This window comes from Salvelinus alpinus, chromosome 35 (assembly GCF_045679555.1).
Source record: "Salvelinus alpinus chromosome 35, SLU_Salpinus.1, whole genome shotgun sequence".
Classification (NCBI taxonomy): Eukaryota; Metazoa; Chordata; class Actinopteri; order Salmoniformes; family Salmonidae; genus Salvelinus; species Salvelinus alpinus.
Window position 1 is genome coordinate 20,104,913 of NC_092120.1, and position 12,689 is coordinate 20,117,601.

The 12,689-nt window shown below is 44.7% G+C and overlaps 1 protein-coding gene across 3 annotated transcripts in view; it reads left to right on the forward strand.

The window, feature by feature from the left end:
• Positions 1-12,689, forward strand: part of LOC139564275 (zinc finger protein 236-like) — an 84,562-nt gene that overhangs the window by 58,599 nt on the left and 13,274 nt on the right. For all 3 annotated transcript variants that reach the window (XM_071383657.1, XM_071383658.1, XM_071383659.1), the window contains 6 exons: positions 2,331-2,434; positions 3,434-3,835; positions 5,979-6,124; positions 6,377-6,599; positions 8,547-8,750; positions 10,755-10,898. In XM_071383657.1, the coding sequence (XP_071239758.1) occupies positions 2,331-2,434; positions 3,434-3,835; positions 5,979-6,124; positions 6,377-6,599; positions 8,547-8,750; positions 10,755-10,898 (1,223 nt within the window). The remainder of the gene's footprint in view (positions 1-2,330; positions 2,435-3,433; positions 3,836-5,978; positions 6,125-6,376; positions 6,600-8,546; positions 8,751-10,754; positions 10,899-12,689) is intronic.

The following is a 12,689-nucleotide window of genomic DNA, read 5'->3' on the forward strand; positions in this document are numbered from 1 at the left end:
TTTGAAAACGGCTACTGCAGCATTTATTTTGCTGTATGTGATCACACTTGGCTTTTAACTCTATTTTTATTGGCGAATGCAAGTGAAATGCTTGCACTGTGGAGCCCTGACCACCCGCCAACGTGGCTGGCGAAATAGACATGTCAGGTGTTCATTTTAGGTCTTATTCCCCCTCATGCTCTGACTCTGAGCGACTCAGACTCTCTCTGTGTCTCTGAATATCTTGCTCTTGGGGTTGGAGTTTCCCCCACCTCTCTGAGCTCTTTGACAGGGGCTCTTCTCTGTAGTCATGTTCAGGTGCAGTTCAGGTCCATCTCTCTCTCTCGCGCGCGCTCTCTCGCTCTCATTATTCTGTCATGATTGTCTTTCCCAGCGGTTGAAGAGTTACCTTGTCGTTCCAGGCGCCCCCTCTTCCTGGACCTCTCAAAGAGCAATGCCCAGCTCATTGTCTCCCCACCCATCCTATATCCCAGAAGAGCCCTCCACCACAGAGAGCCCAATTACAGGGCCCTGAACAGGCTCCAAACTGCGGCCCTGACCCAACCTCTCTCCCAGAAGAAGAGCCCTCCTGCCAGTCACTACAACACTTTCCACTGCAGACCTCTGCTCTGAGAGGGGCTCCACAATAGACCCTATCTGAAGTTACTAACACAGCCCACAGCACTCACAGGCTGGCTGACAGGGTTAGTGTTTAGTTGGGTGCTTATCACCTGCCAATACACACAAACACACACACACACACACAATTTGTGAGATCACTGCCAAACAGCCGATTAGATTTTTATCTCCCCTGTATATATGATTGTCCTCGTCAGGCACTGGAGAAATGAGTTATTTCCCCTCTTCATTTTCCTCTTGTTTGACACTAGTGTTCCACCGGTGTGTGAACAGTGTGTGACAGGCAACATTTTTCTGAAAAGGTCAATCTGCAGTAACAATAACACAGCGGTTCACGTCACTCAGCTGTTTGGTGTGGCTGGAGAAATGTAACCACTTTCAAATTCATAGGAATAGGTATGGATGGAAGGACTGACCATCCGTGATTGCAAATGTATATTTTGAATCATGTTTTGAGGCTATACAGTGTGTGTTTACAGCTGCGTTGTTTACGAACAGTGGAGTTAAACAGTGTTGTATTTTGGGCTCTGATGGGGGTACGACAGTTTGAACTAAGCTCACGAGGCATGTTATATTCTTCAAAAATCAATGGGTATATATCACGGATGTAGCGATTACAGATCGCCCCTTTGAGGAATGATGACTCCGTTATACATGAGCGGAGCTGAGTGAGGAGAGGTATGATATAGTTTGACAGCTGGAATTGTCCCATCTTTTTACGGCGTCATCTTGGACGCAGATAAAAGGCTGCTATGAAATGGACAGAGGGGCTATATCAACAGCTCATTTCTTTAGTACAGTGTTTCGGGCAGTAACTTTCAGTTACCGAGCATAAAACGATCTGCTACCAAGAGAATAGGTTTCACTGAAATGAGCTCTGGTTTTATTGGGCCATAAAAGTTTGGTTGCAATTAATGACGAGGAATATTAGATTGGGGTATTAAGATATTAAGTAATGATCATTGTTGCGTCGTCAAACATCCCCCTTGCGACCAGCCGTAACACAAGGCCATATTGAAGTATTTATGGGATAGGCTTAGCTTTTTCATTTCAGAAGTTCTTCAAAAGTAGCCTCATTGGATTATGGAGTCACTAAGCCTGCCAAAAACAAGGGGAAATGACACCAACACCCTAGCAACAAAGATATTTTCATTTCATTTCATGGTGCTCTTTTATCAAAAACAATAAAGGTGACATGGTTTTGGCAAACCCTGACAAGCTACCCATTCTCATAGAAAACTTTCTGCTTTGTCAGCAAAAATGGAGTAATATTAAAAATAAACGTACCCCCGCTCAGGGAGACCTAACAAAGTTACCTCGTACACATTACAAACAAAGACCAAAGTTATGAGAGGGAGTAAACTAACAATTTTGCTGAGTCAGTGGCCTTGTGCCTGAAAGCCTTGCAGATTCAAGTTCAGAAAGCGAAGACGTCCACGTGTTATTTCATTTCATGGGAGCCTTGGTAAGCGCAAAGCATGCAAAATGAAAATAGGGAAACATCAGAATGGCCACAGGTGATAAATGCATTGTGTGTTGCACTGTATTTGTTTTTTTATGAAAAGAATGTGAGCCTTCTTTTAATTGAACTTCTTTTAATAAATTCTTCAACTCTGAGAACTTAACCTAAAGCGTTCCCTTGACACTCTCTCCGTTCTAACAGGAAAGTTCATGAGTAACTCGCTCGCTCTTTCTCTCCCTCCTCTCTCTAGACATATCCGGATCCACACAGGAGAGCGCCCTTACAAGTGTGACGAGTGTGGGAAGAACTTCACCGTGAAGTCCACCCTGGACTGCCACATAAAGACCCACACAGGTCCGCGTGTAGTGCACAGTGTGTACTTCCACTCCATCTGATCAGTAGATAAATGCGTGATTAAAATGCCGCTGATCGGTCCCTGTTAATTAGATTTAACGATGTTAGGGTTGTTACTACATTAGCCACAATATGTTCTCAATATGGTCCAACTCTGTGGGTGTAGAGTGCACTTTGATGCCACGATTAAAGAGTTACATTACGTAAATCAATCAGTAAATGCAGTGAAAGAGGGTCTGTACTCAAAAGCAAGAGAGTTTATACGCTTCTCGGATGCGTAGGCCTAATTTATTATGAACGATATTTAAATCCGCCTCATTTGCATGTCTTATCATCTAACGGCGCCTTGGGGAGTAATTGTGCCCCCGGGGATTTATGGGACGGAGTTTGATCGCCCGGCGCGAGATGGTAGCAGAAAAGTTTTGTCAGTCGAGGGATATTAGATGATATCTCCTCTCACCTTGTTCTCTTATGGTAATTACTGTGGTTTGACACGCTGACCCTGGAGCAGACACACTCATTCTCCCTGATTTTAATGAGAAGGCCCAGACATTAGCTAAGTAGGCCTCATACTCCCAAGTTATTGTTGATGAGCTTTGGGTTAGTGTCCTCTTTAGCGACGTCTGAATTAACTTTTGGAACGGCAGTAATCAGACAAGTGACTCGTTTTATTGGTACTCGATAGGGGCGAAATCGAGGAAAGGGCGTTCTGTCAGCCAGTCAGAACGGAGGTGCGATACAGTCGTCAATGGAACAATCCAATTCAAACACAAGTTTTTGGAGAATATTTTTTCTTTGTATTGATTCACGTCAATCTAGAGTCACAATAAAACCTTGGCGGCCATCACCCGATCCCAGACCTCAGCCACATTTATTGCAAAACCTACCACTATGTCAAATAATGAGAATCAGTGGTACACTGTAGGGCTACATACTATAGGGGAAAACAAGAAGAAACGTACCGTTAACGATGCTATCATTCGGTTCTCTCCCCTGCAGGTCAGAAGCTGTTCAGCTGTCACATGTGCAACACGTCCTTCTCCACCAAAGGGAGTCTGAAAGTCCACATGCGTCTCCACACGGGCTCCAAGCCCTTCAAATGCCCCTTCTGCGAGCTCCGCTTCCGCACCTCAGGCCACCGCAAGACCCACATCCAGTGTCACTACCGGCCCAGCTCAGAGGGTCGGAAGGCCAAGCGAGCGGCGTCATCCAGAAGTAACCAGGACCAGCAGCAGCACCCGGGTAACCCAGAGACCCTGCACCCTGTGGGCCTGCTCCAGGCTACTACCACAGACCATAACATCTACCTCCCAGCCAACCAGGTCCTCACAAGCCAGTTTGACCAGAACCTGCTGCAGCAGGGCCTGGTGGGCCAGGCTATTCTGCCTACCTCCATGTCAGGTAAGGACTCACTCACATCAGGGTTGGGGCTCAATTCCAATTCAATTAATATATTGAGTTGCACATGGGTCCCTCTCCATAAAATGTATAAATACAATTCAATTCCTGACTTGAGTTTAGGTGGAATTCACCCCAACCCTGGCACACACTCACGTTCCCCACAACCGTCCATTGCCACAAACACATCATTATTTCATTCTTATTGCCAATACTTCTTACCCTATGCAAGCCTAGCTCACCCCTTCCACTATTGACATGAAGCATGCGCCCAAGTGCTGCTCAGCACAGCAACCATATTTCACCTGAACAGTCAACCCTAGCCTAGTCTACATTTCAACCCATAGTTTGAGACAGAGAGGAGAGGTTTGAAGCCTAAGAGTCTAAGTACAGTCTGTTCTCAGTAGCCAGCCAGGAAGAGCTGATGAATGGTGTTTACAGCTACTGGGCTAGTGTCATCACTAGGCAAGAGGAGATGCTTTCTAAGGGGTGCTTCATCACTGCACACCACAACCTGCCTATTCTGCACTAGGTGTGTTTGGCTATAGATGCATAGATACACTGGGAGAGGGAGGACGAGAGCTGGATATGACGAGGAAAGAGAGCTGGATATTACATCCCTCGTGGGACATTACATCATACTGTCGCCATTTCAACCACTTTTTGGTTGTAACAGTGTCATTTCAACTGTTTTGCTCTGTCTCATTTCCAGGCAGAATTGTCACTGTTGTCATATTCGGGGATTTCAGTGAATTGAGAGTGAGGTCAAATAGTTTAGTCCAGTAAAATATCAAAAGTATTCAAACTTTTTTTTATCAGAATACTTGGTAGTAAAGAAGGACATGCTTGTCTTTCATAGCCTGGTGACTCTCGCTCAATTCCTCCACTGCTCTGTCGTTCACTACATATTTTAGTCTTGAGACTGAAGTTGTTTGTGGTGAAGAGGGGCACGAGGGGTGTTGTACGAAACAAAGTCGTCAGCGATTGGATCGTCTCTAACCAATCCGAGTGCACATTTCCAAACTGCCGTTTTACCCACTTGTGTTCTGTCTCTGGCCCAACCCGTCGGTTTCTGGACCAATAAGTCGGCACCAAATGTGTTTGAATTCGGTGAGGGGTCGAGGAGGCACTCCAATCCAGACTCATTGTGGAGAAGTAACTAACGTCCATGGGCATTTGGCTGGAGCAAAGGAGTCTGGGTAGCCAGGCGACGTCTTTCACGGCCTGGTTCAAAAGCAAGACCGATGTTCTGCAAATACTGAAAAGTACTTTTCCTGTAGTTTGCCTCGTGTGAGCCTCGTGTCAAAGACACGTTTCCATCTTATGTAGACTTACGGCAAATAAGTATTTGTTCAATCCAGTTCATTATGACGTTCTAGGCTACAACTACAGTATGATGTATCTGTTAATTAGTTCTACAGCCTGGGATGGAATGAGGAGTCTGAAACAACATTTGTGGAGTCGGAAAAGCATCAACACTTAAAGAGTTTAAATGTTTTGACTGAACTCTGGCTCACTTCACCTCTCATCTGTCGTTTGTTCAAACTGGCGGTGAGGGGGAAGCCATCCAAAAAAACGCAGCCGTGAAATGAATTTCCCTCAGTGCTGTTCGAGAATCTACGTAGTAGCACTTCGAAATGGCTTCCACGCACCATGCTCATTGCTGGCACACAGCTCCGCTTGTAGCCCTCTAGTTCCCTTGAAGTTCCCCCATTGGATGGCACTCCGAGCCACTCTCCTCTTATCTGTCCGAGCAGACAAAGGCACATCGAGCAAACACAGAAAAATCTGAATTATTACAATTTGTTTTTTTATGACGTGAGTCTGCATTAAATTAAATTATTGAAGTTATTTTTCAAAGTCCCACACCTTATATTTAGTTTTATGGTGGGTTTAGAGTCTAGACACTTGAACTGGGCACATAATGCGTTTACAAGTGACGTTATTCCAGAATAGATGGGTGTTTGTGATTCATTTAAGTGATAGAAAATGGCTGTAAATATCACAGAATGGAAGTCTGCTTTTTATAACAGCCCGTTTTTGTGCCTTACTGATGTTGTGAAACTTCAAACAAAAATCTAATTATCCAAGCTTGTGACAATATATGTCTTCTGATCTAATCGTGTGGTTTGTGATTGTATTGTAGCGGGTGGTGACCTGACAGTGTCTCTGTCGGAGGGTCTGGCTACTCTGGAGGGCATCCACCTCCAGCTTACCTCTGCCAACCTAGTGTGTCCCAACGTCCAGATCTCTGGCATCGACACCAGCAACATCAACAACATCACACTGCAGGTAATGAGGGGGGGGTGTGTCCGTGCGTGTCACTGCCAGTGTCACCTACTTCTCGCCCTCTCTCCTTTGCTCTCTCCTTTGCTCCACCTCTCCTCCCTTGGTTCCCTCGTTTTCATCATCTGTCCTACTCTCTCCTCTGCTCCCCTATCACTCTCCCTCTCTCTTTTCACCTCTCTCTTCCTCCCTCTCTCTCTACCCCTCCCCCCACCCCTCTCCTGTGTTGACTCATTGGGATTCTCCCATCCCCTCCAGATTGACCCAGCCATCCTCCAGCAGGGAGGTCTCCTCTCCCACGCCCTGACAGGAGACGGAGGCCTGACCAGCCACCCTGGTGCCCACCTCATGGCCACGGGAGACCCCTTGGCGCCCGGCTCCAATGTGGTCCTGCACCCGCTCACCAGCCTATCCCTGCAGCCCTCCGCTATCGGCCCCGGCCACATCACCATGGGCAGCCTTGGCGAGCACGACAACACAGGTGCATGGTGGTCCCGTCTTCTCCCCGGAACTTTGCATTTTTGTTCCTATACTAACATGATCACTCAGGAGAATTGAAGGGTTAGTTCACTCGGAAAGTTCACTTGTATTATGTTTATTAGTCAACTGTTACTACGATCCCAAGACATTGTGCGTGTCAGCAGTCACGTTTTGAAGATGGAGCATTTTATGTACAAAGCAAAAACTGTGATGCCTTTTCGATTAAAAATGTTTTTTCTCCTCAACTTACCCGTTCCTTCAACGGATGTATACATTTTCTTTGACAAAACGGGTGCCTGGTGCTCCCGTCTTCTCCCCATACCTCTCATATGCGTTCCTATACTAGCGTTGACCACGTTTACATGCGCACAGTATTCCTGATAGTAGTTCATATCCCGCTTAAGGTCTTATCCGGGATCAGCTGTTTACATAGACATTTGATATCCCGCTCATGAGTATCCCTGTATCCATGAATTAACAGAATATTCCTCATTTAAAGGTCATATGGGTTAAATGGAATAGTAACTGAAATCTGAACACTGACTTTGGCCTATAACCTTTCACATGTAATATAATTTTAACTTCTGCAGAATGATGCATTTCTGGCAGTGAAATTATACAAATGTCCATTTTGTCTCGGGAACAGGCGTCTCTTGAGAAAATGTGACTGCGCGTGTAATTTGTTGTCTTTGACACTGTCATGCAAGCAGACAGTATTTCAACCACATAAAATATGCAATCAAGACGAACAGTCTTTCCAGGAACGTGTTTCGTAATTTTCTCAGCTTTTAATTTCCTCAAAACCGGTCAAACTGATGACATTTGGACATTTTAAACAGGACTGTTTTTGGAGTTATTGCATTTTCTCCCCGGTCCCTAAACGAACCAGACAACTTTACTGGTGTTTACTTGATTACTAATGCATTCATTCTATCGATGTAAGACATTCTGGTGAGCCCTACTTTATTTAGTCTTCTAGGGCAGCAAGTTATGACAGAAGTGAAGCTGCGTGTATCAAACTTTAGTTGACAAATGGACTACCAAATGTTCGAAATTATAATATGGCCTACCAAATGTCTTATTTTTTATTATAGTAAATTAGTTATAGTAAGCAAAATTATTATGGTGGATCGAGCTGCGCAGGTAGCCCACTTTTTGAGGTGATTTTGTTTGACAATCAGATGAAAACATCATCACACAACACCCATGATAAGCAAAAATCAGCCTGCACAGACCGCAAAAACAACAGTAAACGGGGATAAGATTTTTACATGGCACGTTATCCCGTTTTCGATCAGCATATCCCTGGCTTATCCGGGTTTCTCATAACCGGGATACAAGCTTTTTCGGGTTATTGTAAACGGGATTTGATGTTTATATGCATCAACTCAAAAACAGAATTCTTGAGTAATGTGAATAATTAACATTAACATAAATAATTCATGAAATTCTGGATTTTCCTTGAACACACCGCTTCCTTGCAGCCAAACTCAAAATGGGTAGATGTTTCACAGTAGTATTTTTTAAAACTAATTCATGCAGATGACCGTGTCTCTTCTCTTCTACTCATATCCTTTCCTCTCTTTTGGGCCCCGCAGCTCTCTGTTGTTTATGTGAGTGTCTGTGATGTGTGGCCCCACCGAGAGACTGTCACAATGAGTTTGTTCCACAGCCATGCTTTCACACCAGCTGGACCCACTTTGACGGCATAGGGTGTCAGCTTAAGCCATGGGAGGGATGGGGGGGTGGCAGGGATAGGGGGAGAGGAGAGAATAGATAGAGCGAGGGAGGGAGGGAGTAAAAGAGGGATAAGGAGAGGAGGGATGAAAAGGGGAGAGGATAGAAGAGAAAAAAAGAGAGGAAGGAATGGAGGAAGGATAGAAGTGAGCAGTCAATTAGTTAATGATGACTTCTGTAGCTCCCTGTTTTCTCTCTTCCCCCCTTTTAGGCTCTCATCAGGACCTGAGTCATGTGATGAGTGCTCCAGGCCTGGTGTCCAGTGGGGCTCATGGTGCTCAGGAGATCACCCTGACCATCAACAACTCCAGCCTCACCCAGGCTCTAGCTCAGGCCCAGGCCCAGGCCATCGCTGCTGCTGGGGGCAACACTGCTGCAGGCAACCACCCCCAGGAGATCACACTCACCATATCAGGTAAGACGCACACAAATGATCTGTCCCTGTTCTCCATACTTCTCCCAAAGTGTACACTTGCACGCTCCCCGTCATGGATTTATCAATGAAGGAAACTCTCCTACGAATGCTTTCATCAATCCAAATGCTTTAAAATATGCGCTATACAGACATTTCTCTGCCATTTCCTGGTGGCTTTAACATTCGAATAGTTTCAGTTTCTGTGACGAAACAAGCAAGTATATTGTAGCAAGTCATAGTATCATCTAAACCGCTGTGAAAAATATTTTCAGCTGTTTTGAAGCTTGTGTGCAAAACTAAAAGTAAAAGACTCAAAAGCGAACCTTAAGAAAGGGAAGCATAGAAAAGGCACACATAGAACACACCACCTACCGCGATCTACAACACACATTTTTATGTGAATTTGGTCGGTGTGAACGCTGCGTGTAACACATCCGGTGTCAGGATAAATAAAAAGCAAGGTCTGCTAACTTTCTTTAATTATGTTTAATTACCGCAAACAATGAATGGCAAATGCAATTTTCGTATATACGGGTTCGCTGTATCACCGCGCAGGGTAAACAGGGAACTGGCAGGAAGTACGTAAACAGCTGTTCTTATACCGTGATGACGTAGTTCCAACGCGTCTGTTGGCCTATCACAGTAGAGGCTGGGCGCGGTTTAGACTTTGCCCCGCCTTTGCTGGCCCTCGGACTTGTCCAAGCCCCTTGGCACGTTCCTTTGTCCACATCTGGTTGCTGGGTAGATTAGCTCCGTCTTGTGTCTCCCCTTGATTCTTCACTCACACAATTCCTAATATGGTACTGAACAGTCTCCCAACCACCCTGATTGACCTAGAGTGATGCACCCCTCCCCTCTCCAGACTGACCACAGCTTTTATGGCCTGTGTTGGTCAGTCCTTACACACCTACCCATCTGTATTGTTTGTGTGTGTGTAACAAAACAATATTCATCTTCAAACAATATGCTAACAGGCTATAGTGCATAAACATAAATCCTAACATCGGGTCGCCCAGAAAGTGACATATTCTAGCTTAAAATCTGACACAAGTGCACACTTTGGGAAAACACACACACAGCTACAGACAAACACTCAAGCACAGGCACTCACTCGCTCATGCCCACACACACATGTGGCAGCTAAACAAGCTGGCACAGTCATCTATTTTTCTCTTCACCTTAATTCAACAAACCAAGTTCATAAAAAGGTCCGAAAATCAAGAACTGTGTTTTCTACAGTTGCCTTTGAGAGTAACACATATTTTCATGAGACTATAATTGGTATACTGTCCAGATGTGTCGACAGCGCTTCAAGGATACTTAATCGTGAGAGACTCAAAATATGTATGAATAGTTCACAAAGAATTCTCCTCGCCTATTCTTATAAATATGTCGTTGCTGCGCTCACATTCCACAAAAATGTCGATTGACATACTGGACACACACACACACACACACACTCACAGGCACAAGTTTGATTCACTCTGATGTACACACTCAAACATCCTCTTACATGGAGCCGTCAATACCCAAAACTTAATCCAGGATACCTATATCCAGCTTAGAATCAGTTCCCCTCCACTCTGCCCGGAATTCAATTTCAGTCGTAAAATTTCATTTAAAGTGCATCATCACAGAGGGGCAATTTCACGGTAGCCGAGTGATGCTGAGACTAAAAAAAAAGTTTTTATGCCAAACAAAAAAACAATGATTTCAAAGTTAAACAATCAACTCTATGCACAAGGACGACGTTTAACAATTTCCACGGAAAATATTACAAAAACACATTTACTTGACGAACAGTGCAGATGCGAAGTTTGATAGCCAGAATGCTGGTTTGTGCTTCTTGTGCCGTCGTTCTGTTGACCAAACTGTTGACCAAACACTAAACGGAGATGATGACGACTGCAGACATAGAAAACAGCAAGAAGGGGCGGGAGGAAGATCATTGAATCACGTCACTGTGGGCTGGAGATCAAATGTATTTTCTCTCTCTCTCTGAAGGTCAAGACCTCCTCCAGCAGCACGGCACCCCTGGTGGCGGAGAGATGATTGGCGGGATCAGGCTGGCATCCCACCAAACCACAGGTGCCACCCTCACCATGGGCAATGACCACCTGCTACCTCAGAGCAACGCGGGCCTGACTGGTAAGGATTGGCAGCAGCACTGCTGTGTGTGTATGTATGTCTGCGTCTACTCACCCATTGTGCAGCCCACTGGGAGCACACAGTGAAGGGCCTGTGATGTAAAGTGTGTCGAGTGATTCGTTCAGCGGGAGCGATGGAGAGCTGGGTCAATTAGCAGGCTGATTGCAGTACCTCTCCACGCTCCATCACTTGTGGAGTTAAATCAACTTCTCTGAGCCATCGTCATCACTCTCCTCTCAACTCAAGTGGACAATATTCTGTGGCAAACAATGAATAGGCATTGAGAGGAGTTATGTGTACGCGCATGATTGAGTTGGTCATGATTGAGTTGGTCATTTTACAAATCTATTCTTATTTAACAACAGTGAGTCATCTAATCGAGAGACATTACGAAAGAATGAGACGATAGTAAAGCTTTGGGTTGGATGAATGGAGAATTGTGTATTTGTATGCCAAGGCAGAGGCTATTCTTCCAGGGGTCCAAACACATTAAGGCACTTGCATCACACATAAAACAAAAGATAAAACAGTACATCATATAACAACATTAATCCCCTACATATCTACAAATCAAAACGTACAATACAACAATATTACAATGTACGTGTGTGTAGAGTCTGTGTGTGTGTGTCTATTCACAGTCCCCGCTGTTCCATAAGGTGTATTTTTATCTGTTTTTTTAAAATCTGATTCTACTGCTTTCATCAGTTACTTGATGTGGAATAGAGTTCCATGTAGCCATGGCTCTATGTAGGACTGTGTGCCTCACATATTCTGTTCTGGACTTGAGGATTGTGAAGAGACCTCTGGTAGCATGTCTTGTGGGGTATGTATGGGTGTCTGAGCTGTGTGCTATTAGTTTAGACAGACAGCTCAGTGCATTCAGCATGTCAACATTTCTTATGAAAATAAGTAGAAGTCAATCTCTTCTCTACTTTGAGCCGTGAGAGATTTACATGCATATCATTAATGTTAGCTCTCCGTGTACTTTTAAGGGCCCGCCGTGCTGACCTGTTCTGAGCCAATTGGAGCGGCAGGTAGCCTAGTGGTTAGAGTGTTGGGCCAGTAACCAAAAGGTTTTTAGATCGAATCCCCGAGCTGATGACAATCTGTCGTTCTGCCCCTGAACAAGGCAGTTAACCCACTGTTCCTAGGCCGTCATTGTAACTAAGAATTTGTTCTTAACTGACTTGCATAGTTAAATAAAGGATAAAAAAATAATAATAATAATTGTAATTTTCCAAGGTCCGTCTTTGCGGCACCTGACCACACGACTGAACAGTAGTCAAGGTGCGACAAAACTAGGGCCTGTAGGACCTGCTTTGTTGATAGTGTTGAGATTCTGGACAGACTTCTCCCCATCTTAGCTATTGTTGTATCAACAAGTTTTGACCATGACCGTTTACAATCCAGAGTTACTCCAATCAGATTATTCACCTCAACTTGCTCGATTTATGCCTAGGGGTTCTTGGTCATTCACATTTCTACATTGTGGAACATAGTTGGCAAGATTCCTTGTGAGTGTTGGCAAGCTGCTAGGCCTAATTTCCCTTCACACTGTCACATCACAATTTTAAATGATGCCTGCAGAGAACAAGTTAATTATCTGGTGACCTCTTATAAAATTAGCTTTTTTTTCACGCATTTGCTGTTCATGTGGCGTTTTCAGGCATCCGCCCAATCCACTCCGTCAATTTCCACTGGCTTGCTCTCCGTCCGATTATCCTATGCCACAGTGCATCATTCTACCCATTTGAAAATGCATTGCCAGTTCATTTTCAATGGCATGAC